The sequence below is a fragment of the Arachis hypogaea genome, chromosome 18, assembly GCF_003086295.3.
Source record: "Arachis hypogaea cultivar Tifrunner chromosome 18, arahy.Tifrunner.gnm2.J5K5, whole genome shotgun sequence".
Lineage (NCBI taxonomy): Eukaryota > Viridiplantae > Streptophyta > Magnoliopsida > Fabales > Fabaceae > Arachis > Arachis hypogaea.
Window position 1 is genome coordinate 3664293 of NC_092053.1, and position 27380 is coordinate 3691672.

The following is a 27380-nucleotide window of genomic DNA, read 5'->3' on the forward strand; positions in this document are numbered from 1 at the left end:
CTCAGGACGAGCCCGGTTCTAGTTGGAGGACAGGTGGACGAGTCTCAAGCTTATTTCCACAGACTTTTCTGGACTTTCCCTCCGTGCATCGAGGCATTCCGGCATTGCAAGCTGCTAGTCAGCATTGACGGCACACATCTATATGGTAAGTATGGGGGAACGTTGCTCATTGCGATTGCACAGGACGGGAACTCCAACATTCTACCTGTCGCATTCGCACTAGTAGAGGGTGAGAATGCGGAGTCCTGGACATTCTTTCTCTCGCACCTTCGGCAGCACGTGACCCCGCAGCCCGGTCTGCTGGTTATATCGGATAGGCACAACGGCATCAAGTCTGCGCTTGAGGCCCCGGACGGAGGTTGGTTACCGCCATCTGCGTACCGTGCATTCTGCATACGACACGTAGCGGCTAATTTCGCCCTTACCTTCAAGGGCAAAGACGCTAGGAGGCTTCTCGTGAATGCAGCGTACGCGAAGACTGAGGTTGAGTTTGATTACTGGTTTGATATACTGCGGTCTGAAGACCCGGCGATGTGTGAGTGGGCGAACCGTATTGATTACTCCTTGTGGACGCAGCATCGCGATGAGGGGAGGAGATTCGGTCACATGACGACGAATATCTCCGAGTGTGTGAACTCAATCCTCAATGGTGTAAGAAATCTTCCTGTAGCATCCCTGGTGAAGGCAACATATGGTAGGCTGGCCGAACTCTTTGTTCGCAAGGGGCGAGAGGCTGAGGCCCAGATGGGCACCGGACAGCAGTTCAGTCAGCATTTGGTGAAGTGTATTGAGGCCAACTTGAAGACGGCCAGGTGCTTCACGGTGACGTTGTATGACCGTGATAACTCCGAGTTCACCGTAGCGGAGACCACTCCGACTGGTACTTTCTCATTGGGTACTTACCGAGTATCGCTTGCCTCCCGGACATGTGACTGTGGGTACTTTCAGGCGCTTCATTTCCCGTGTCAGCACGCACTTGCATGCTGTGCCTACGCACGTGTTAGCTGGAGCTCCTATGTTCATAGCGTCTATCAGATTAGCTCGGTGTTCAATGTCTATCGGATGGGATTCACACCTCCAATCCCGGAGGGCTTCTGGCCACCCTACGATGGGCCCACCGTGATTCCGGACCCAAACAGAAGGCGTGCGAGAGAGGGGAGGCCTAGATCCACAAGGATACGGACAAATATGGATGAGGCAGATCCAAACAGGCCAAAACGGTGTGGCCTTTGTCGCCAACCCGGACACACTAGACGTAGATGCCCACGGGTAGTAGGATCGTCTCAGACAGGGCGAAATTAGCTTCCATGATGTTATTCTTAGTGTTATTTACATTTAAGTTGTCTTGTTAGATGCATTGCTTGACCACGTATGTAACTTGTTGAGATTAATGCATTGTACTTTGGTATTTGCGAGTAGCAATGAATATGTTGTCTTTCATTACAAGTAATGCTACAGGACTCGTTGATCCTCATTTTAATAACTAAACGAAATCATTATACCTTGTCATGTATCATTTAATACAAATAGTCAACGTCCCCGAACACAAGTTACGAACAACATACATAAACAGAGCACTACATAACAAGAAAAGTACACCTAACTATCATACATGACTGAAATAGAGGAAACAAAATACATGAAATGTGACTCATCTAAACAGATGCGAACCAGTACCACAGCGACGTGCTACCCGTGCCCTCTGACCTCGACGGACAAGCGGCTCCTCATCCTCTATCTCATCCTCCTCCTCCTGCGGAGCAGGCTGTACTGGTGGCGCAACACGCAACGGGGCTGCCGACGATCCTGCGATAGACTCTGATGCAGCGGTGAAGGCGGATGTAGGGGTACCTCCAAGACGAAACTGCTGACCAGCGGATGAGGATGGAGGCTCGTTCAGATCAACATCTAAGGGGGCCTGGATCCCTGAGGTCTGGCCAGCTCTGCGGGGGGTCACGTCACCCTGCATGATGGCGGTGATCTCATCTAGGAAGCGTGGACTCCCGAAGTCCCCAACAAGCGAGTCTGACCCAACAAAGTCTGCCCACTGTGATCCTGATATGCGCCAAGGTGTACCACCCTGCTCAGCCTGATCATCCGCTGGCACACCAACGAAGTAATCTCCAAGAGGGCCCGATCCAGGTCCAGCGTCACCAGTGTCAGCCCCGTCACCGAGCCCTGTGCCATACCACTCACCTCCATGACCGCCATCGTGTGTACTAGTACCTCCATCGTGTCTGCCTCCTCCAACGTGGCCAGGCTGGTCGTCATTGTCGTCCCCATGTTCAGCACCCCTCCTCGCCCTATGATCCGGCCACCTCCACTGACGCTGGCTCCTCCGTGTCCCTACACCCATCCTCCTCTCAACCCTGCGCCTGTCAGGCACGTCATCCGGAGGATCCATGTCAGGCACTCGCCCCGGACCCCGCTGTGAGGACTCAACTGGTATAGGAACTGATCTCGGATCCCCCAGCTGAGTGTCCGGGGCTAAGAACCTCTTCCCATGCTGACTCCACCACTGAAGGAACTGATGAGATGGTCCAGGGTCGGCAACAACGTCGAACCTCAATACACTGTCCTGACGAGTGTCCCAGTATGCATGCCACTTCCGCATGGAAGAGGGGAACCATCGATCGCCGCCTCTCCCGTCCTTGGACATCAGAAAGTCGATGTTCAAGGCGGGACGCGGAGGGGCCTGTACCCCTCCAAACTGAGGAAGAACACGATCTATCTGATGCCACTCTATGACAGCAAAGTAGATCAGCGCGGTCACAGAGCGCCACACCGCCATGTGCCGAGGCTCCAAAACCTCCGGATGCAACACCTGAAGTACGTCGGGGCTACTGTACGGCATCCATATAAACTGCAGAACGAACCCACCCTTATCAGGGCAACTGTACGACCCAAGTGTAAAATATTTAACTAAAAGAGCATCAGTTATTAATTAGCATACTAACCTCCCTGGACTGTAACCGGTCTATCCTAAGCCTCCACGTCTGCACTCTCGGACCCTTCTCGTTACCGGAAGGGTTGTAACCTGCCCATCTGCACCATACACATGAGTTACATATACTAATATCTGTGTTTACATTATGCAATAGAGTATTAACATACACGCAATTCTGTAAGTCATATTGAAAAAGAATAGGCCCAGTATAGTACCTCGACGCCAACGGCCAGCTGAAAGTCTCATATCCTGCAGGCCTAAACTGAGGAAACCGCCAAAAGATCCAAGACTGCAGTAGCTGAAGCGGGCCCGCTAACTTCACAACATGTCTGTTTGCCACTCTGCACATGCACCGGTACAACCAGGCCAGTGCTGCCGAACCCCAGCTGTACGTACCCAGCTCCTCCAGCCTCGCTACATATGGAAGCCATCTAATGTGAATCCGGTTGCCAGACTTGTCCGCAAACAGCTGCATGCCCAGCAACATCATGATGTACGCACGGACATATCGGCGAACAGTGTCATCATCTGCATCCTCAGGGCACTCACCAAAGGTCTCCTGAAACCAGCTGCAGTTCACTGCGTACTTCTGAACCTGACTGGGAGGAGGTATAACTCCTAGCAACTCCTGGAACCAGACCCAGGGTGGACGGCCGCCATCGATGTATATATGGAACTCTGACAGGCACCCGCTCACGTAACGGCCATCGACTGGCAAACCCAGCTGGTATGCCACGTCCTGGAGTGTGATCGTGCACTCTCCGAACGGCATATGAAAAGTGTGCGTCTCGGGACGCCATCTCTCCACGAATGCACTGACGAGCGCCTCGTCTACCCGGAACCACCGGTCGTTCAGCCTTGCAAGATGGTATAGCCCTGCCATCTGCAAGTATGGAACGTATCTGTCATCAAGACGCATGCCCTGCTGCCGCCTCATGCTCCTAATGCATCGCTCGGGCTGCGCATGAAAAGAACCGCATACTGAGATATATAACTACACAGGTTTTACAGTAAACCGGTTCACATAAACCGATTTACAGTAAACCGGTTTACATAAACGGGTTTACATAAAACGGTTTACATAAACCGGTTTACATTAACCATTTTGCTAAATTAAACAGCATAACATTACATGAAAGATAACTAACTGGAAAACAAACCCTAAACCACACAACTAAACCGCTAGCATATACCACAATTAACGAGAGCCATTAACAAGAAACAAATTCAATAAACCGGCTTACTTAAACCACCTAGCATTAAACAACTACCCTAAACCACATATAAAAATCGCTTGCAAAAACCGCTAACAAAAACCGCTAACATAAACCACCAACATAAACCACTACCAAAAACCACTGACTTAAACCACTAACAAAAACCACTACCCTAAACCACCACCCTAAACCACTAACATAAACCACTAACTTATACCGCTAGCTTAAACCACTATCATAAACCACCTACATAATCCCCTCACCTAAACCACCTACATAAACCACTAACATAAAGTACCGTCTAACCAAGAAACAAAACCACTAAGGCACAACTAACGCTTGAATCAAAAATATTTCCGTACTAACCTCGTCGTTGATGACCCCGGCTATATGAGCGACTCCATCCAACCGATATAACCGTGCCGGATCGTCCCCCATCAGCAGAGTAGTCCGTTCAGGTCTTCCTCGGAGAGAATCTGGGTCGTTTTCTCTGAGATTTTGTGGGGTAGGGGGGAGGGAGAATGGTTCGAATGAGGGTGATTCGAACTCCTTATATAGTCGAATCACACCTAATTCGAACCAGCCTGGTTCGAATTATAAAGGAGTGCACTAGGAGTAATTCGAACCAGCCTGGTTCGAATTACATGGAATCGAGTTCAAAGCATAATTCGAACCACCCTGGTTCGAATTATGTATGAGAGAAGTTCGAACCTTATTGGTTCGAATTATTCAAAAACGTTCAACACTAAATCGAACCATGTTGGTTCGAATTATGAAGGAGTGCAATTCGAACCAGCTTGGTTCGAATTATATTAAAATACACTTTGGCTCATTGCTGAAACGAAATTGGATTTGGCGCATTTTGGTTACAAGATTCTTGCTTTGGCTCAATATGGTTTTTTGCCCTAAAATTAATTTGACTTATTATCCTAAAGAAATTTTTTATTATGTTAATATTAACTATATGTATTCCTACATATTAATAATAAATTTAAAAATCAAATAATTATATTTATAAATTTTATTTTAATATAAATACTATTATATAATTTTTTATTAAAATTTTTGGTCCTTTCAAATCTTATTATATGACTATTTTAGTCATTTTATATAATATTTTAGTCTTGTCTATGTGTATCCAAACATAATACTAGACATTACATTACTGTTTTGTACATCGTATCCAAACACAATACACAAAGAATAACTTTTAATGTCTCTGTCCTGTTTCTAAAAACAAACGCTACCTTACTAATAGAATTTTGTCCACATCAGCACTTACTAACTAATTACTATTATATATGACTAAGTGTGTGTTTGGATTAGAATTTGCAAACAAAATTTTGTATAAAATTGATTTTACAAACTTAATTTTGATAAAAAGTGAATTGGTGTTGCTAATGAGTAAGAGTTCAAATGGCATAGTCTCCCCATTTCAATTAAGAGGTTGCGGGTTCGAGTCTCCTATCTTTGATAAAAAAAAAAAACAGTGAGTTGGTGTTAACGTGATTTAATGGATTATAATAAAATGAATGTTATTTGCATTACATTATTCAAAATTACGTTTAGACAAAAATTACTAAAAAGGACATAAATTTATATCATTCAGATCTATATTATTTTAACATTTTTTTACTATAATTACTTTTGAAAAGAATTTAAATTTATGTATTGAAAATTAGTACTCTTTTGTTATAATTTGTTAGTACTCTTCTTTCGTACTCTTTTTGTATTTAATTATATCTTTTTAATAAAATTTATATTATAAAAATTAATAATAATAAATAAAATATATACTAATTTAAGAATATATAATAAAAAATATATAAAGTCAAATAAAAAAATAAAATTCTATAAAAAAATACGTATTAATAAAAATAATTAAAAAAAATATGAATAATGAATATTAAAAATTCTATTAAAAAATACAATGATACACATAAGTGAACATAAAAAAATTCTAAACAAAAACATCTATACTATTAATAAAAAAATAAATAAAAAGTTGATAAAAATTAAAACTTAACAAAGAGTACTAATAATAATATTAAAAAAATATTTGTTTGTGAAGCATAGCTATGAAAAAATTCAAGAACTCTGATAATTTTTTTAGTATTTTTATTGTAGATGAGATTGAATAGTGTTCATACCCTGGCCCAATAAATAGGACCCAGGATCCAAGCAAAGAAGCCCAACCCAAAGGGGTTGGCCCTCCCCCAGTACCGGCCTTCATCCCCAGAAGTCGGTACTGAACACGACCTACTCCAAAGAAGTCGGATACGAGGGTTAGCTGGCAGATAACACTCATTCGAATGAGTAACCACCCCTAGAAACTCTCTAACCACTTCATAGAGCCATATCTTAACCTCCCTAAGATATGGGAACGGTTATCCACCTAAAAAGGTGGCACTACTTCAGCGGTGGTTATTGGTTCACCTCCATAAATACCCTGACATCCCTCAGGTATCACTAAGTCCCAATACATTCTCAACTTGCTCACACTCTTGCTAACTTAGGCATCGGATTGTCATTGCAGGTACCACCCCCATTCTCCCAGACGCGCAAGTCGAACGGAGGAACACTGAGTTTCAGGTGCACCAGCTGGCCACCTCCCTCACACGTTTGGGTCAACCAACGTCATTCGGCCCACTAATCTCCGGTTACCCATCGTAACATTGGCGCCGTTGCCGGGGACCCGAGAGATCGACCAGTGATGGCGGAAAGATTCCCTGAAGAAGGTCATGTGGAGACAGATTCTGATCAAGAGAATTTGAACACCGGAAACAATGAAGCAGATCAGAACCTCCACCAGGAAGCTAATGATCAAAATAAGGAAGGTACTTCCGGAATCAAAAATCCGAAGGCAAACTCCTCGGAGGGGCGCGAGTCAGAAAAAGAAGGACCCCCTCTCGCTAGTGAGCTTATGGGGCTAATTCACAGCCGCCTCGAGCAGCTAGAGCAGGAGCGGGAACGACAAAGGGAAGCTGAAAAGAACCTAAAAGAGGAGATGGAGCGACGAAAAGAGTTAGAAAGAAAACTCTTAAAGTTTGAATCCTCCCTCAAGGGTCGGAATTCCCAAGGCGATAGAGAAGATTCTCCCATAGGAGAGAAAGATCCGTTTAGCGAGGACATAATGAGGGCAAAAGTTCCGAGAAACTTTAGAAGCCCCGATATGGACCTCTACGATGGAACCACCGATCCAAAGCATCATCTGAGCAACTTTAAAAGTCGGATGTATCTGACCGACGCTTCAGACGCTACGCGATGCAAAGCTTTCCCGACAACTTTGTCCAAAGCAGCGATGAAGTGGTTCGACAGTCTCCCTCCGAGGTCAATTACCAGTTTTGAAGACCTCTCAAGAAAATTCTTGATGAGGTTCTCCATCCAGAAGGACAAAGTAAAACATGCACCAAGCCTCCTGGGAATAAAACAGGAGGTCGGGGAGTCCTTACGGGCCTATATGGAAAGATTCAACAAAGCATGTTTGGAGATTCAAGACCTGCCCACCGAAGCGGTCATCATGGGGCTAGTCAATGGTCTTAGAGAAGGTCCCTTCTCACAGTCCATATCAAAAAGACACCCCGCCTCTTTAAATGATGTACAGGAAAGAGCTGAAAAGTACATCAATATGGAAGAAAACGCTAGGCTAAGAGACCCGAGTTTGCGAATCGGACCCCCTCCCTCAACGAAAGAAAGGGAGAGGGAAGCGAAGAAAAAGGAAGAGCTCGGCCTTGATAGGCCAAGAAAATATCACTCTTATACTCCATTGAAAGTTCCTGTAGTAGACGTATACAGAGAAATTTGCAATACTGAAAGACTGCCTCCCCCCAGACCCATCAAGAATAAAAAAGGGGGGAGCCGCAGTGATTACTGCGAGTACCATAAGATATATGGACACTCCACAAACGACTGTTACGACCTTAAAAATGTGATAGAAAAGCTAGCCAGAGAAGGTCGGCTTGACAGATATCTCATAGAAAGGTCGGATGGTCATGGAAAAAGAAAGCGAGAAGATGCGGATAGAAGAAACCCACCGCCACAAACTCCGGAGAGACATATCCATATGATCTCAGGAGGATTCGCGGGAGGGGGACTCACAAAATCCTCCCGAAAAAGACACCTCAAGAGAGTCTACCAGGTCGAAGAGGGGTCCCCCGATCTTCCGACCATTTCATTCACAAAGGAAGACGGGCGAGGAGTAATCCCTGGGCACGATGACCCAGTGGTAATTACTATGATCCTGGCAAATGCCCATCTACACAGAACCCTAGTAGACCAAGGAAGCTCAGCAGACATCCTCTTTAAGCCCGCTTTCGACAAGCTAGGTTTAGATGAGAAAGAGTTAAGAGCCTACCCCGACACCTTATACGGATTAGGCGACACACCGATAAAGCCACTAGGATTTTTACCCCTCCACACCACCTTTGGAAAGGGGGAAAAGTCAAAGACTCTGAGCATAGACTTCATAGTCATCGATGTGGGGTCGGCTTATAATGCTTTAATCGGCAGGGCTACCCTTAACCGACTTGGAGCGGTGGTATCGACGCCCCACCTGTGCATGAAGTTCCCGACCTCTTCGGGAATAGCGACGGTGAGGGGAGATCAGAAGCTGGCAAGGAAGTGCTACAATGAAAGCCTAAACCTGAGAGGAAAAGGCAGAGAAGTCCACACAATAGAACTTGGGGGAGCAAGGGTTAAAGAAGAGCTACGACCACAGCCCGGGGGAAAAACTGAGGAAATTCAGGTCGGCGAAGAGGAAGGAAAAAACACTCACATAGGAGCCAACCTAGGGGAAACCCTAAGACAAGGGTTGACTAGGCTCCTAAGAGATAACTCCGATCTCTTCGCCTGGAAGGCCTCCGACATGCCTGGGATAGATCCCGAGCTCATGTCTCACAAGCTCTCGGTCAACTCAGGGTCTCGACCTGTACAGCAAAGAAGACGCAAGCTCGGCCCAGAGCGAGCCCTAGTAGTAGAAGAACAAGTGCAGGCGCTCCTAGAAGCCGGCTTCATCAGAGAAGTCAAATACCCAACATGGCTAGCCAATGTAGTGCTAGTCAAAAAACAAAATGGTAAATGGAGAATGTGCGTCGACTACACCGACTTAAATAAGGCATGTCCCAAGGACCCCTATCCACTACCAAGCATTGACGCCCTAGTGGACTCTAGTTCGGGGTATCAATACCTGTCATTCATGGACGCCTACTCAGGATATAACCAAATCCCGATGTACGAACCAGACCAGGAAAAAACATCATTCATCACGCCCAGAGCCAACTATTGCTACGTGGTCATGCCATTTGGATTGAAAAATGCAGGGGCCACATACCAGAGGCTGATGAATAAGGTGTTTGCCCCCCACTTAGGGAGCTTAATGGAAGCCTATGTCGACGATATGCTGGTAAAAACCAAGGAAGAAGTGGACCTCCTATCCGACCTCTCACAAGTCTTTGATACCATAAGGTTGCACGGGATGAGACTAAATCCTGCAAAGTGCGCCTTCGCGGTGGAGGCAGGAAAATTTCTAGGATTCATGCTAACACAAAGAGGGATCGAAGCCAACCCCGACAAGTGTAGAGCTATCCTAGAAATGAGAAGCCCGACTTGTTTGAGAGAGGTCCAACAGCTGAATGGCCGACTAGCAGCTCTCTCCAGATTTTTGGCAGGATCAGCACTAAGATCCCTTCCACTGTTCTCCCTATTGAGAAAGGGACACCAATTTGAATGGACTCCCGAATGCGAGGAGACGTTCCAGGAGTTCAAAAAGTTTTTGAGCCAACCTCCTATTTTGACCCGACCTATAGCCGGAAAAGACCTCGTCCTCTACCTATCCGTGGCAGACAAAGCTGTCTCAGCAGCCTTGATAAGGGAAGACGAGGTCGGTCAACACCCAATCTACTTCATCAGTAAAGTTCTACAGGGCCCTGAGCTAAGGTATCACAAATTAGAAAAGTTTGCCTACTCCTTAGTAATAGCCTCTCGAAAGCTACGGCCTTACTTCCAAGCTCACACAATAAGAGTCCGCACGAACCAACCCATGAAGCAAATCCTCCAAAAGACGGATGTTGCAGGAAGAATGGTTCAATGGGCAATAGAACTCTCCGAGTTCGACTTGAAGTACGAAACTCGGACGGCGATTAAAGCCCAATGCCTCGCCGACTTCATTGCAGAATATGCAGGGGATCAAGAGGATAAACCAACCACCTGGGAACTCTACGTGGATGGATCCTCCAATAAAACAGGAAGCGGCGCAGGCATAATATTGGTAGATGAAAGGGAAACCCAGATAGAAGTTTCCCTCAAGTTCGAGTTCCCAGCTTCAAATAATCAGGCGGAATACGAAGCCTTGATCGCAGGATTGAAGCTCGCTGAAGAAGTCGGTGCTACGAAAGTGATGGTATACAGCGACTCCCAGGTGGTGACCTCTCAAATAAGTGGGGAGTACCAGGCAAAAGACCCAACTATGAAAAGGTACTTGGAGAAAGCCTCGGAGCTCTTGGGGCGCTTTGCAGAAACCGAGGTGAAGCACATAACTCGGGATCTAAACAGCAGAGCAGACGCCCTATCCAAGCTAGCAAGTACCAAGCCCGGAGGCAATAACAGAAGCTTGATCCAAGAGACCCTCCAGGAACCCTCAGTGTTAAAAACAGAAGACACACTAGAAGTCTTTGAAGTGGTCGGATTAAACCTCGGATGGATGAACCCCTTAGTCGAATACCTAAAATTCGACATCCTCCCTAAGGAGGAAAAAGAAGCCCAGAAAATCCGAAGGGAAGCACAACATTATACTTTGGTGAAAAATGTTCTCTACAGAAGGGGGATATCAACACCATTGTTAAAGTGTGTACCGACCTTAAAAACCACCGAGGTGTTGGAAGAGGTACATAGCGGAATCTGCGGGAACCATCTCGGAGCCAGGTCATTGGCCAGGAAAGTAATCCGAGCTGGATTCTACTGGCCAGCCTTACAGAAAGATGCCACAGAATTTGTGAAAAAGTGCCAGCCATGCCAAATGCATGCAAATTTCCACGTGGCTCCCCCAGAAGAGCTCATTAGTATCACTTCTCCATGGCCCTTTGCAAAATGGGGAATGGATTTGTTAGGTCCTTTTCCCCAAGCGCCAGGACAAGTTAAATACCTAATCGTGGGAATAGATTACTTCACAAAGTGGATAGAAGCAGAACCACTGGCCACCATCACTGCACAGAGGAGTCGGAGGTTCCTCTACAAAAATATAATCACAAGGTATGGGATACCTTATTCCATTACCACAGATAACGGAACCCAGTTCACCGACTCCACCTTTAGAAGCCTGGTAGCCAGTATGAAAATTAAACACCAGTTCACCTCGGTGGAACACCCACAAGCCAATGGGCAAGCCGAAGCAGCCAACAAAGTCATTTTGGCAGGACTGAAGAAAAGGTTACAAGACGCGAAAGGGGCTTGGGCTGAAGAGCTCCAACAAGTACTATGGGCTTACAGAACAACTCCCCAATCCGCCACTGGAGAAACACCCTTCCGACTAGTCTATGGCGTAGAAGCCATGATCCCAATAGAGGTCAATGAGCAAAGCCCAAGAGTGATTTTTCACGATGAGATCAAGAATATACAGGGACATAAAGAAGAACTCGACTTGCTCCCTGAAGTCCGAGAAGAAGCTCAGATAAGAGAAGCAGCATTGAAACAAAGGATGACTACAAGGTACAACAAAAAAGTCATTCGAAGGAGTTTCACCCCAGATGACTTAGTCTTAATCAGAAACGACATTGGGGCCAACAAATCTGGGGAGGGAAAGCTCGCCGCCAATTGGAAAGGACCATACAAAATCAAGGAGGTCTTAGGAAAAGGCTATTATAAGGTGACCGACTTAGGCGGCACCGAGTTACCAAGGTCATGGCATGCTTGTAATATGAAAAGGTACTACAGTTAAAAGCAAACCCTACTCCCTGATGTACTCTTTTCCCAGCTTCATGATTTTTTCCCAGAATCAAAGGGTTTTTTCTGAAGAAGGGTTTTTAACGAGGCATCACAGTAGGGGCTAAGGGAAATAAATTAGCAAAAGCCCTTAGTAGCAATAAGGTACCTCCTCAATTAATAAAGAACTCTTCCATTTTAAAAATCTCTTTCAAAATTCCCTTTTAAATTTTCTTTCTACGAAACGCGCCGATTTAAGCTCGACAAAACGTAAAAATCCCATGAACCGACCTGGATGGTCGTCAGGATAAAACGACGAGGTACAAGTCGGTGTAAAGAGGCTATAGAAGTCGATCATGATAAACTCGGGATCGGTCCGACTGACAGGGCGGAATACGAAACCGAGTACAATTAAAATGAATCGCAAAAGTAGCCTAAGTCACGAAAAACTCAATAAAACAAAATTGAGTACTAGGAATACCAAAAGAGATAAGGGAAAAACTAAGAAAAAAGGCTGCTTTAAGAATCAAGGGAATTCAGAAAAGCAAGCAGGTCCCAAAGAAAAGGTTTTCTCCACAAAAGATCAAAGAGTCAAATAAACCACGAAAAGCATGCGCGCATAAGGTAACTCAAAACCCTTATCCAAAAAGGGCATTTATTTAACGCTAAATTAAACCCCTGTTAAAAGGGGGCATCACTGTTTTGTTTACGGCCTTTAAAGGCCAAAATTGTTCAAAACACCAAACAAATAAATATAAAGAGTTCAAAAAAAAAAAAAGAGGGGCCCACAAGCCGGGCCCCGATAGCCAAAAATCACTTTTTTAGATCACCACCAGCAGGATCAGGGGGAACGCCAGGGGTAGGAGTTGAAGAGGAAGTCGGAGGAACGGTAGAAGAACTCGGAGCGTCCTTAGAGCGAGGAGGGGACTCTACGATCCTCTGCCCCCGAGTCTTTAAATCAGACTCAGATTCCACTATGGGGACAGGAGGATCCACGATGGCACCATCAATAACAACCTTATCAGGGTCCAAAGGAGAAAGGTCCAAGTCAGGAGCAATAACCCCGACCTGTTCCTTGAAAATCCTCCAGGCTTCATCAGCACCATCCGCAATAGAGTCCTCCAACTCGGTGTAGGCCTTCCGAGCGTTCAGTAAGTCGTTCTTTACAGACACAAGATCAGCAAATAAACTATTGTAGCTGGCTTGCGCTGCCTTCCTCAACTCCACCTCCATGTTGCATTGGGCTTGCAACTTCTGCCCCTTCTCTCGGAGGCTGTTCCTCTCCACCTCCAGTTTGGCGACTTTCCCCTCCAACTCCTTCTCATGCTCCTGATATATACGGAGCCTACCCTCCAGCTCCTCGACCCTCGAGGTCGTCCCTAAAGAGCTGATGGGAGTCTTCTGAAATATATCCAAGAGTTTGCCACAAACCCCCGCCGTCTTGAGACTCTCCTCAACCACAGTAGTGAGGTAGTGCCGAACAGAAACATCATCCATACTCATACGAGCATGAGGATAGATGTTCTTTCGGACGAACGCAAGAGCGTCCGCCTCACCAGAAGCGCCAGACTCTAAGGTCTTGCGCTTCTTTGGCTCTGGTTCGGGAGTAGATCGGACGGAAGGGGGTGGCAGAGAGGAAGTAGAGGAAGAAATTACGATAGGCTGAGAAGGAGTCCCAACGTTCCGAGGAGGAGGAGGAGGAGAGACAACCATCCTAACACCCCCAGACCTGGCTCGAGACTTTGCCTTGGCTTCCTGAACCCTCTGGTAAGACTCTTGAGCGTTTTTCTTTGCCATCTCTACAAAAAAACAAATTGGTAGCCGAAATCAGACAAAGTCGGTAAAAGAAATTGCAAGTCGGAAATAAGCAAGAAACACAAAAAGCTACCTAATTGTGACTGGACAAAGGACGGCGACCCCTGGAGAAATTTTTTAGTATCCAAGTATGGGGCCCTCCCCCACGCTTCTCGGAGGAACCCCACAATGGCTGCTTCTACCTCAGTTAAATCATCCAGACCATATTTCTCGCAAGGGGAGGCCTCCAGCCAATATAAAGGAAATCGGGGAGAAGAATGATCATCCAGAAAAAAGGGGTGGTGACCCTCTACAGCTTGCACTTTGAAAAAGTAGTTCTTGAAGTCATGAAAGGACTCGTCAAAAAGGGTAAAAAGTCTCCGACCTTGTATGGCTCGGAACGACACCCACTGTTGTTTATTGTTTAGCCCACTGAAGGGTTTTGTCATATGGAAAAGATGGAAGAAAATCTTTAAAGAAGTCGGGAACTCTAAAGCCTGGCTGATAAATTGATAAAATTTCAAAAAACCCCAAGAGTTGGGTGAAGCTGGGTGGGAGCGACTCGACAGTGACGCAAAACAGATATCTCAAAATTCGAAAAAGGAAGAAAAACACCCAAACGGGTGATCATGCACTCGTACATAAAGAAAAAATGAGGGGCCGCCTCATCGACTCTTCCAAAACAAACCCGGTCTTCAGGACCCGGGACTACCAATTCGTATTTTGGTTCGTCATCCTCAGAAGTACAAATTCTGTGATGAGTGCGAAGGTTGGTAATGAACTCAGAATCGACTGAGGGCTCCTCCCCTAAGACCGTGACATCAACCCAGTGAGAGAGAGCATCTACAGAAGCCATTTCTTTTTATAAAAAGAGGGGGATAACAAACCTACAAGGGGAAAAGAAATGTCACCAACACGGTCTCTAAAGGGAGGAGGATGCGAAACTAAAGTCTACAAATCAAATTTATCTACAAAGGCATATTAAAGAACTAACCTTTATCCGGAAATAAGGGTTGGAAGCAAAAAGCCTTTGAAGACGCAAGAACGCAGCACGAACGAAGGCAAGGAAAATTTGAAAGATCGCAGAAACGAAACAACGAAAGAGAGGGAAAATATTTATAAGAACGTTAGGGGCATAACGGTAAAATCGGGGCAATCATTAATAAGGATGCACCGTTACCAAGGCTATTAAATCCCTACGCACACCCCTAACGGACACGACGCTTGATTAGACGTAACTGTCAGAACCAAAAGGTCACAAAAAATCACGTCGGTTTTCAAACCATCACATCGGTCCTCTCACAAATCGGCTACGACCCCGAGTTGAATACTCGAACCCAACTCTTAAAAATAAATTGGGCTCGAGTAGGGGCACTGTTCATACCCTGGCCCAATAAATAGGACCCAGGATCCAAGCAAAGAAGCCCAACCCAAAGGGGTTGGCCCTCCCCCAGTACCGGCCTTCATCCCCAGAAGTCGGTACTGAACACGACCTACTCCAAAGAAGTCGGATACGAGGGTTAGCTGGCAGATAACACTCATTCGAATGAGTAACCACCCCTAGAAACTCTCTAACCACTTCATAGAGCCATATCTTAACCTCCCTAAGATATGGGAACGGTTATCCACCTAAAAAGGTGGCACTACTTCAGCGGTGGTTATTGGTTCACCTCCATAAATACCCTGACATCCCTCAGGTATCACTAAGTCCCAATACATTCTCAACTTGCTCACACTCTTGCTAACTTAGGCATCGGAGTGTCATTGCAGGTACCACCCCCATTCTCCCAGACGCGCAAGTCGAACGGAGGAACACTGAGTTTCAGGTGCACCAGCTGGCCACCTCCCTCACACGTTTGGGTCAACCAACGTCATTCGGCCCACTAATCTCCGGTTACCCATCGTAACAAATAGTAAAATTGGTAGAATGCCAATTAATTTTTTAATTTATGAAGTGAACGCCGAAGCTAAAAGCAAAAGTTACAATTTGTTGCTTCTGCTGAACGGGAGTTTAAACTCAGAATCATGTTCGCGTTTAGAAAAAAAAATAGCCAAATAAAAATTAGCGCGTTCAATCTTTTTGAACACGCTTCTTGTGCTACCAACGTATTTACTAAACACACCCTAATTAGGTCAGGTAACAATACTCGTTCAATTTAGCTTGTAGCCTTGTTTTTTCTTTTTGGGCTTAGGCCCATACGTAAGTAAACAAAAAAAAAAAGAAACATTATAATAGCTCCATTGACCAAAAACCACGAAAGACATTATAGCTCCCAAGAATGTTGAATTGATCCTACGGCAAGAAACTAGAAAGAATGACTATAGGATATGATGAAGCAAAGAGAAATTATTGAATGCTTTTTAGACTACATTGAAAAATGATACTAAGCATATCGATCAAATTTGCCCCTCTTTTTATGGGTTAGATATATTAATCACATAAAATATTGTATCAAATTAATTATTCATGGTTGAAATCAATGAGTTCTATAGTATCCAACGCCGTCCCTTCAAAATCATTCATCATTCTTCGTGGTTGACCCCGAAATCCGAGTGTCTCTTATTTTATCCATTCTGAGGTAGCAAATGGCAGTCACGTACTGGATTTTTAAAAAGAATTGTTAATGAGCATGCAACTTTCAAACGTCGGTGTTCACCCATTGCTCACTACCGGCACTTATCCCTATTTATTTCTATAAAATTAATTTAAAATCATATAAATCAGTAAAACAAAAAGAAAATGACAGGAATGAGGTAGGCACGTTACTTTCGAGTTTCAAATTAAAGAATAGCGAATAACAACATAATATGTGTGAATAATGTCTACTCATGACAATGAAATGATCTGCTAGTGACTAGTAGTATAAATATCTCAACTTCCATTCATCATGTATTGTATTTGTATCATGTGTCAAAATAAGTACAATACAAGTTGGGTGGAGATTAGTCTTACTAATTATTCAAATTTCAGTGTTCTTTTTATTTATCCTCAAAGACTCAAAAAGTTAAGGGCACCAAAAAATTCAAAGTTGAGGGGATTTATTGATTTATTTTAAACTGCTTTGTTTTGAGTCAGTCAAAGACCATAAGAAGCGGCACGAATCACGTGAATTGAATTGAGAAAGCCGTCTAATTTTTTTATTTCGTATGATTTCGAATTTTCCACTCGGCAATTGGCAGCGGTTGTGCCTACTCAATATTCATATTCTTTTTAAGGAATACTCAATATTTCCACTTAATTATATATTCCTTAATTAATTTTAATTTTAAGGTAAGAAAGAAAAACGCGTGGTTTACGGGGCCAGGTGTCCAAATCATACTTGGGCTACTTGACAACCATGGAGCTAAGCTAAATATTTCAGCTTACTGGCCCACCCAAAAAATAATACTATTAACACGTATTCAGCCATCGTCTGCTGTATTCTTCTTACTGTGCAAATTCTAATTTAACTAGCTGTCCACCCGCGCCTCCGCGCGGTAAACATGGAAGAAGTAATGCTTCGTATTGGCAAAATTTGTATCGACATGTGTGAGTATGAATAACAAAGTTTGAAACTTAATTTTAATATTTATTAGGGTTAATTTGAAGATGATAAGCTTGCGATGTAGTACATTGCAAAGCATTAATGCCATATAATTATAATGGAGTAATAGATTAGACAATATGTGTAGGTCATAATTGGGAATTATTTATACAATGAGTTTGTCGTTATGGCTGTATTAATAGACACAATTTATGATAAGAAAATATTTGTGTGCGTGTTAGTGTTTGATCAATTATCGACGCATTTCATATTTGTCATGAATATTTGTGAAAGAAGTTGGTTGGATGAGTTGTTTTTGCAAGTGATTCCAAAGGTATAATGAATCCATTATATGGAACCTAATATTAAAAATGATAAATATATTTATAGACATAGAGATCATACATGGTTTGCTCAAAATGAACTTCTGAAGTTGTGTAAACAGGCCATCCCCTGAAATGATATCAACAATGAGTTTTTAGCATGTTGAGAAAGGTTACTTTTTTTTTTGTTAGAAATGTCAAAAACAGAGGATACATGAAAAGTGACAATTTTTATATGCAATTACTTTCGTAAATTATTGGTGAAGTTATGAAGATAGCTTTATAGAATGTAGGATTAAGGGCTAATTGTTATTATCGATAGAAGAAAATATTAGATGTAGTTGACCTAAGATAACAATATAGATATAGAAAGACATATATAGAAATGGGATTGTAAATTTGAATACGATAGTTGTAATATGGTAATCTGGAAGGTTTGATGTTACCTGATTATTTAGTCAATAGAGTATGCATTTTCAGAATGAGATGAAATGTTCCTAAAGACTTCGTAATAAACCACATTCCTTGTTTCAGTTGAGTTGTTTGAATCATCATGTGAGATCACAATCTTCAAACCATTTTTACTTGTGACGCGCGAGACGGCAACATAAAGCTGCCCATGTGTGAAGACAGGGTGTTTAAGAAGCAATCCAACCTGATTTAAAGATTGTCCTTGACTTTTATTAATAGTCATGGCGTAGGACAGTATCAGTGGGTATTGTCTCCGTTGAAATTTAAAGGGTAATCTTACATCAGAGGGAGTCAAAGTCATCCTAGGAATGAGAACTTTGTCACCAGCGTTGTCTCCTGATAACACCTCTGCTTGAATAATCTTTTCTCCTAATTTAGTGATGACTAATCTTGTGCCATTACAAAGTCCTGCTGAATGATCAATATTTCGAATAAGCATTACAGGGCATCCCTCTTTAAAATTGAGCTCATGATTTGGAAGACCTGAAGTTTTGATAGTTGCCAAAAATTCGGGAGTGTGAAGATTGTCAAACGTGTTATTACCACCTTTAAAGGAAGCTGAGTTACAACTTAGGTATGTTTTCATTTCGTGACTGTTCAAAGAAAGCATGTAGTGATTGACCTCTTCAACGATGTTAGTAGTTGGAGCTAATATTGCGCGACCTTGAAGATGACTAAAATCAGTCGAGTCTTTTAAGTAATCACCATAGATAGCTTGAACAATTGCCTCAATTGGATCATCAAATTCCTTTATAAGAAGCTCAGGTGGAATACTGATTACACTGGCACTATCTTCTAAGTTTCCTAGTTTTCCATCACCCACATCAAGAATCCAATTTGCAAATTTCCTTAAATCTTCAATGTTTTCATCTCCATTAGTAACTCTTAGACGCATATTTTGTGTTAACCTAAGTAGCTTACATTGTTGCCAAAGATAGGATGAATTGATTGATGCATTAACAATATCCTGCCTAGATCCTTTTGTTATCACTGGAAGTATTTGCCTAAAGTCTCCACCTAGAACAACTGTTTTTCCTCCAAAGCTTAATCCCGAGCTTGATTCATTGTTAACTCGTAACAAATCTCTCATCGTTCGATCTAGTGCCTCAAAACAGAATCTATTCATCATAGGAGCTTCATCCCAAATAATTAACTTTGTTCTTATGATTAATTCTGCCAAAGGAGTACCTTGTTTGATATTGCAAGTGGAATATTCATCTGGTGTGAGAGGAATTGCAAACCTAGAGTGTGCTGTTCTGCCTCCAGGCAATAAAAGAGATGCAATACCACTTGAAGCCACTGCTAACACAATTTCACCTTTTGATCTAAGTCCAGCTGCAAGAGTTTTCCAAATGAATGTCTTCCCAGTGCCACCATGTCCATATAAGAAAAATAATTGGCCACAATTCGAGTTAACTGCGTTAATGATCTGATCATGCACATGTCTTTGCTCTGTCGTCATTTGTAGTAAGTAATTTTCATATTGCTGAGCCAATGAACGTCGATCATAACGAAGCTCATCCATGATTAGTTTGTTCCGGGAGGCACCTTCTCTTACAGATTGAGTTATCTTGATATTGGGAAATGGCATTGTTGGGAAATCTCGCAATGATTTGCCATTGTGATTAAGATTTTCTTCTATCTCAAGTAAAGTCAACTGAGATAACTCGTCATCTGTCAAAACCATATCTGTATTGTATATAATGAACTATAAAGTTAGATACCATATGATATAGTATTATAGACTATTGTACAAATAAGCATGGTAATATTCCCAGAAAACTCAAATAATGATAATATATATTTAAGTAATTCGTAATCAATGTTGGTGATTGAGATGCAAGCAAGATATAACATGTTTCATGATTAATAATAGTTTAAGACAAAACCTTGTAATTGAAACATGTTCATGTGATTGTGAAGAATTCCATCAGCTAGCAAAGTCCAGCACTTGCTCCATACGACTTCTGGCCGAACCATTGAGTTTGACCATAATAGAGTTGCAAAAAGCTTCCGTAAATAATGACCAGATCCCCAATGGCTTGCTTCTTCAATGGCATCGATGTATTCTTGATCATCATCTAATAAGCCTCTTGCATAGCATGCATCTCTAAATGATGAGTACACAATATCCCTGTATGTTCTAAGATCTTTATAACTTGTTGGACCCTGAACAATGTTTAACAACATTCTAAGATAGTATAATTCTCCAGATGTTGGAGGGACAAAAAAGAGCCTTCCAATAACAGCATTTCTTTTCCTTGGTTCCCATATCCTGGCATTGCGCTTCCAAACAAATTTACTTGGGAACTCATTGTAAGTTAGCTGTCTTGCAATCTCGTATTTTTTATTTGCCTTGAACCACGCGACAAACATAGATTCTCGAACTGTCGCTTTATTTATAGTAGTTGACAAGTCATCTTCGTCTGCAAAGAGCACTGTCTGCTCATCTGGTAAGTGGAAGCTCAATCGTTCAACTGATGGCTTTCGATAGTGAATATTAAAAGCAAATATTCTCCATGCAGATTCACATGGAGAAATATACCGGCAATCATAAAACAACTTAATCTCATCAACAGGCTTAACAGTGGGATTATTGTCGTTTGAACTTGAATAAAAAGAAGCTGTCACTCGATCACTTCCCTTGTTAACATACTTAAAGAGATATTTTATGGAACGCGATTGATTGCACCATTCAACATTGATATGAGCTCCATATTTTAACAGCAAGTATCGATTATGCGGCACCACATAACGATTGTCTAGAGGAATTCCAGAAATGTCAATCGTTCGGCCATCATTGCGACGCCTATAAACTGGATATCCATCATGATCTACTGTCGTAAATTCAATAAACTTCTTCGGAAAATGTCGAGAACAACGTCCATTATCCATGCAAGGCGAATTTTTTCTAGCAATACCACATGGACCATGCATCATTTGACTCTTTACTGCTTCATAATATTTTGGGTCCAAAGTTGGATCCGGAATCTCAGCTGAAATAATCCTGTCAATATCTTCAGGAGCAGGAAACTTATCTTGAGCAGCGAGAAACAATAATATGTGTGCATGAGGCAATCCACGCTTTTGGAACTCAATTGTGTATATAACTGCAACGAAACAATTTGCAATATGTTAGTTAACCTGTACTTAAATAGCATGAAATGTTGTTATGATTAAACAAACTTTCTTGCATGTTACCTGCAGTCGACTTTCCGAATAATTTGTTTATGTGAATATCCTTAATCAACTTGTCCAACTTTGCCTTAAATAATCTGCAAACAGTATCAGGCCTATCTTCTGGCTTTAGATTATTCTCCTTGCAATAACGTTGAATCTCTTCCCATTGAGGATTGCAGGTAACTGTAATGAACAAATCTGGATACCCAATAGACCTGCATATTGCCATAGCATCTTGGTAATTTTGTATCATGTATCTGGCTCCCCCAGTAAAGGTTGCTGGTAGGACAACGCGTTTGCCTAGCGAGGCTGCTTCTGTTTCTCCATTAAGAACTGCATCTCTAAGGCCCTTGTAAATTTCAGCTCTTAGCTTTTTTTGCTTCGTATAGACGTATTTCAATCTTGCTGCTTCAACCATTGAGAATGCATCGACCAGGAATTGCTGAAACAGACGCCTAGAATATAGTAAAGCACCTTTGCATGATTGTCTGTGCTGAACTCGGAATGCAAAAAAGTCCCGCATACTAATGTTTGCATCTTCAGCATTTGTATTTTTTTGTGGCCTATTCAATGGAATATTTTCACGCCAACCATCTTCCCCGTATGGAAACAACAGAGGATATTGTAGTGCCAAGTATGATGGATTTAGTTCTGAAACTCGCTGTAGTGCTCCTGATCTCGTTTCAACAATGATATCTCTCTCTTTCATTGACGCATCAAAATCTCCCACCACCAACCCTGCAATCTCATCAACAGACGGCAAATTATACCGTCTTCCATCCTTGCCTCGCTTTCCAATCAATTTAAGTCGAATATCGCGAATTGGATTGGATTTCATAACTTCGCGCATCATTCGGAATGTCTTTGCCAGCACGTTGTGGGTGTCAAGCATCTTCATAAGGTCAGCCACAATGGTTTTGTCTAGATGATCTGTGCTGTTATCAGAGCTGCAGTTCAAACAACATAATGATTATTAACTATAAATTGTCACTTAAGGTTCCAATCATTTTTTTTGGAATGTAGCTTTGTCATGGTTAGGTACCTAACAACAGCAGTTCTATTGTTGATTTCATTCTGTGTGTCATAAATATATAGTTGTGCAAATTTGGCAGGACTTCCCTCTTGTGGTAACAAACTACCCATCAAATGATAGTTTTGGCCATGAAGTAGGAATGTTGGCGGTCCTTTGCTGTGGTTAATGGATCTGTCAATCTTTCCGCCGAAAGACGTGAAAGCAAACATACTATTGTATGTACGGGTGTTCTTCTGAAAGTGGATGGATTTTTCATCACAACCTGATAGTAACTGATGAAGAATTTCCGGAGGTTGTTGGAGTACCGGTAATTCCACCTGCCCTTGACGACAACAGAGGCCAAATTTTGGAACTCTCTCATGACAGTGCTTGTTTAGGCGTTCTTCATACCAGAATGTGGCTCCACAATGTTGGCATTGATAATCAGGGTTGCCAAAGTCAAGATATGAGACTTCTAAAATAGCTAACACATGTTATGGTTATAACGGTTTCGGCTTGGTATAAAAATCAGATTGACTAAATGCAATACTACCTTCAGTGATCTCTTCAAGTTCATTGTCATCATCACAATGTTGTTCTGCTTGGCCTGCATCTAATTAATGAATATTCTATCAGTTGGGTGACTTCATAGTTTAAAATATGATATTAAGTTCCACAAATACATTGTTTTGTTTTAATACCCAAAAATAATGGTGCTGTTCCATAAATTTTGGGTGCACACCTGCTGTATCTTCTTCTTGAACTGTTTCATCTGCCTGAAGGTTTTGACTTGGTACTTGTATGCTATGGGCAAACTTCCCTCGTGCACTCGCTGCAATTTTTTAAGAAGCAAATTACTTTTTTTTAAGTTAATATAAAACAAAAAATAATGATAATTTTCACTTGTATTATGTGGTAGCTTAACACACTGTGGCAGAACTTCAAAAATATTTTTTAGGAGGCTGAAACTTTGACAAAGGAAATACATAATTTTAATGTAAACGGAAACAAAATTTTCGACAACAACTTTTTCAAGTTTTTCACTAAGAGGATAATAAATGAATATTTGTATAAAATAATTTAAAATAGTACTCTTGAAGTATTGAACGGTTTAAAATATTCAATAATTAAACCGAAACAAAATTTCTTTTAGTTAGAATGATAAATATTAAAAATGATATTATTTATTGAACATTAAATATATGTGTTAGAAACAATTTGATTAAAAAACTAACAACGCAAAAAATATCACCAAATTAATTACAGATAAAATAATAATTCAATTTCTTAAAGATGATACAAAAAAATGTAATTACGGAGAAATGATTTTCAAAGATTAAAAATGTAAAAGTTGTAACTTATGAAAATTCTCCATTAGTCTACTGCTAATAAAATCACACCAATAGTTAAAGAATATTTAAATATTTTGCGTAAAAAAAAATAAAACCAATAAGAAATAAAATAGCATAAAAAAATAAAGTAACTATCATAATGATTATGAAGATGAATTTTGTTGTATCAAATACTTTATAAGAGACCATTTTAGTTAGTGAATTAGTCCGACGAATTTGAAGAAAAATTGTAAGATAGCCCATTAATGTACCAACTTTGAGAAAGAATAGATAGCTGATGAATGTACAAATTTGAACAAAAAGCATAGTAAAAATGGAAGACTTTAAGACTCCAACACAAGACACTTAGTACAGTGCACACAAATTTTGTGATCTGAACTCTAATTATATTCTATATAATTTATTTACTAAAGATGCTATAAAAACTTTGGGGGCCATGGTCCCCCATCGTGCACACTAAGCTCTGCCATTGCATGTATATCATGTAGCATGGGAACTGTTAGAATGAATAGATTTATAGTAAAACAACAAACTAAATAAAGTTAACTAAAAAAGTAGCTGCAGAGTAATGAAGGAACTTGCATAACTCTGGTTCTAATATGTGTATACTATGTAAATTGGGCAACCTAATAGTTTAAAATATCATGTCATTTTCCACAACTATATTTTTTTGTTTTAATACAATAAAATATAATAATGTTGTTCCATAGACTTCATTAACGCACCTGCATCATCTTCTTCGCCAACTGTTTCATCTGTCTGAAGGTTTTGACTTGGTACTTGTATGCGATGGAAAAACTTTCCTCGTACACTCACTGTAATTTTTAAGAAGAAGATTATTTGTTTTAAAGTATGATGTTAGGTTCGACAAATACGTTGTTTTGTTTGAATACCAAAAATAATGACTTTGTTTCATAAATTTCAGTTACGCACCTACTTCATCTTCTTCTCGAACTGTTTCAGCTGTCCTCATGTTTTTACTTGGTCCTTGTATGGGATGGGTAAACTTTCGTCGTGCACTCGCTGTAATTTTTAAGAAGCAGATTATTTGTTTTTAAATTGATATAAAACCAAAATTAATGATAATTTTTGCCGGTAATATGTGGTACCTTAATGCACTGTGGCGAAAGTTCAAAAATATTATCGAGGAAGGCAAAACTTTAACATAGAAAATACATTGTATTATTTCTATAGAAACAAAATTTTCGAAAACAGGCTTTTAGAGTTTGTCACTGAGATGATAATAAATGAATAATTTTATAAAATATTTTAAAATAGTACTGTTGGAGTCTTGAATGGTTTAAAATAGTCAACAATTACACCAGAACTAAATTTCTCTTAGTTAGAATGATAAATATTAAAAAATTTTATATTTATTGAACATTGACTATATTTTTTAGAGACAATTTAATTAAAACACTAACAGAGCAAAAAATTATGCCAAATTAATTAGCGATAAAAGAATTATCCAATTCATGAAAGTGATTTGTCATGCGTTCATGCAGCCTACGCATAATGCAGATACGTATGATATTTGCTATTATGACTTGATATCAAACCTTTCTTAGCTCTGATTGATCGATCTTCCACTATGGCTGGTGTAGCAATATGATTGTTAGTTGTGGTTGATTGCGTTTCATGATGCGGTTCTCCCATGTTGAGACATTGAACACATTGAATTGAATCCGACAGATGTTCGGATTGTTCCCGAGCATGAGTTGGACGGAAAACTAAAGCATGCAAGGAACGTTGTTCGGTAATTATATGAAAATGTGTGAATGACTGAAGTTTTAATGGTATTTAGTTTCATTTGGTTCAATAAGTAGATAAAGGAATCACCTGGGGTGGCATTATTTTGCCTGTGAACTACACAGATAGTATGTTGCTCTGTTGCTCTGTTTGAACTGATTGTCTTGCCAAGTGATGTGTGTGCAGTTATAGGATCACTTTGTTGTCCTGTATTATTGTATATGCTGAGTTATATTTCCTATTCACATGATAACATCTACTCTTGCAAGACACATCATAAAAAAATATAGCAACTTCATGTATTATTTCTATGGATTTGACCTCTTGCCTTAGTACTACAAACTAAAATATAAACCACATTTTTTGAGTTACATGAAAAGGCTTCTAGTTTGAATGTTACATAGCTGGAGCACAACAATTAAAACATGCCTGTGAAGTTTGGTGTGAGTGGCTTCCTTTTGAGGGATGTCAACTTTTCCTGAAGCGTATGAAGTGAACCCTTCGTAGTAGTATTTGGCCAGTTCTGGAGGCAAAGATTTTCTGCAAATCAATTCAATATTAGTCGGACATGTTTTTGAATAGATGATTATACCTGAATAAAAAGTTCAGATTAAGATTTAAGATACCTTTTTGCCCGTCTTCGCTTAATCTCCTCCTCTTTTCAGCCAGGATAAGATGCCTGTGTTTCCTTGCTTCCTTTGCATTGTATAGATCCATAGTATTCCAACAATATGCACAATAGTGTTGTGTTAGTCCTTAGAGGAATCTGCAAGTTCAAAGATATGTGAAACTTTAGCAATGTAGTGTGGAAAAAAAAAATTTCTATGAATCTAACTTTGTGCGAATTTTTTTAATGAGTTTTGAGAATCCTAACCTTGAGACCAAAGGTGTGAAGCTATCTGTCTTGGATAGATCCCTCCACTTTTGGAGGTAGAAAATTGTCTTATTGACTATTTGATGTGACTTGTCCTATCTTGAGAAGATTAGCTAGACGTGGGTACATATATTGGGGAGTTCATTGAGTATATGACTATATTAACCACACATGGACTCCTTCACTACATATTCACGTGACATTTAGTAAACTTGGTGGTAGTGTTTCTTATTTTATTAATTATATAATATCATATAATCAATAACTATTTTGTGTTTTTTCAAAAGATCTATTATTATTATTATTATTATTATTATTATTATTATTATTATTATTATTATTATTATTTCTTGTAATAATATTAATATCTACCGATAAATGGTGATTATACTTATTTTTTTGGTTATATTATTCCACAATATTTATAACATTAAAATATTAAATTTATTTCAATATAATTTAATTGAAGTCTAGTTAAATAAATTCAATCTCTCAACATCTGAATGAGTAGTTTTAATTGTTTAATATTCAATTTAGGTTTCAATTAAGTTTCAAAACATTCAAAATAATTTTTTTTATTTTCTTTTGAATTAATTGAATTTTAAGCGTTGATTGTCAAAACTATTATAATTACTTTACTAATATATCCAGATTAAATTTTTATTATAAGTTACTTGTACCTTTAATTTGCATATTTTTTAAAATATGTATTAGATTATAATTAAATTTTTCTATATTCATTTATAATTTTATATATTATTTGATTAAAAAATATTAATATTGATTGAACCACGGTTGGAGTGGTTGAACCGCTAAACAAATGAATCAATAATAAAATCGGTTTGATGATCGGTTCGATTTTTTAAATATTGGTAAAACTTTGTCATTTAATTTAGACTTCTTTAACATGAGCTCATTATTGGTTTAATATGCTTATATATTAAGCACCTTAGTACATCTCATTGTATGGTTACATACTTACATACCCAGTGGTATCACAATATACAAATAGCAAGAATTTAA

General features: G+C 40.5%; 1 protein-coding gene across 3 annotated transcripts; it reads right to left on the reverse strand.

Moving 5' to 3' along the window:
* Positions 1-17588: 17588 nt before the first annotated feature.
* On the reverse strand, positions 17589-26459 carry LOC112773204 (uncharacterized). Of its 3 annotated transcripts, none has more exons than XM_072225695.1 (14): positions 26358-26459; positions 26110-26249; positions 25913-26023; positions 25574-25690; positions 25294-25464; positions 24668-24757; positions 24460-24549; positions 23125-23214; positions 22936-22995; positions 22413-22857; positions 21392-22317; positions 20080-21300; positions 18166-19879; positions 17589-17849 (listed from the first exon to the last, which is right to left on the reverse strand). In XM_072225695.1, the coding sequence occupies exons 2-13, from the start codon at positions 26198-26200 to the stop codon at positions 18174-18176; spliced, it is 5118 nt and encodes a 1705-aa protein (XP_072081796.1). In that variant the 5' UTR covers positions 26201-26249; positions 26358-26459; the 3' UTR covers positions 17589-17849; positions 18166-18173. The 3 variants fall into 3 exon arrangements, with proteins under 3 accessions (XP_072081796.1, XP_072081795.1, XP_025674055.2); XM_072225694.1 differs by having other exon boundaries at positions 22413-22866; XM_025818270.3 differs by lacking the exon at positions 26358-26459 and having other exon boundaries at positions 26110-26354.
* Positions 26460-27380: the final 921 nt, after the last annotated feature.

Excerpts from the sequence above, each read along its gene's own strand:
- LOC112773204 (XM_072225694.1), bottom strand. The coding sequence starts at position 26,200 with ATGGATCTATACAATGCAAAGGAAGCAAGGAAACACAGGCATCTTATC. Across the intron at positions 24,758-25,293 it reads ATCAATCAGAGCTAAGAAAG|CGAGTGCACGACGAAAGTTT; the intron begins GTTTGATATCAA and ends TAAAAATTACAG. Across the intron at positions 24,550-24,667 it reads TCGAGAAGAAGATGAAGTAG|TGAGTGTACGAGGAAAGTTT; the intron begins GTGCGTAACTGA and ends TAAAAATTACAG.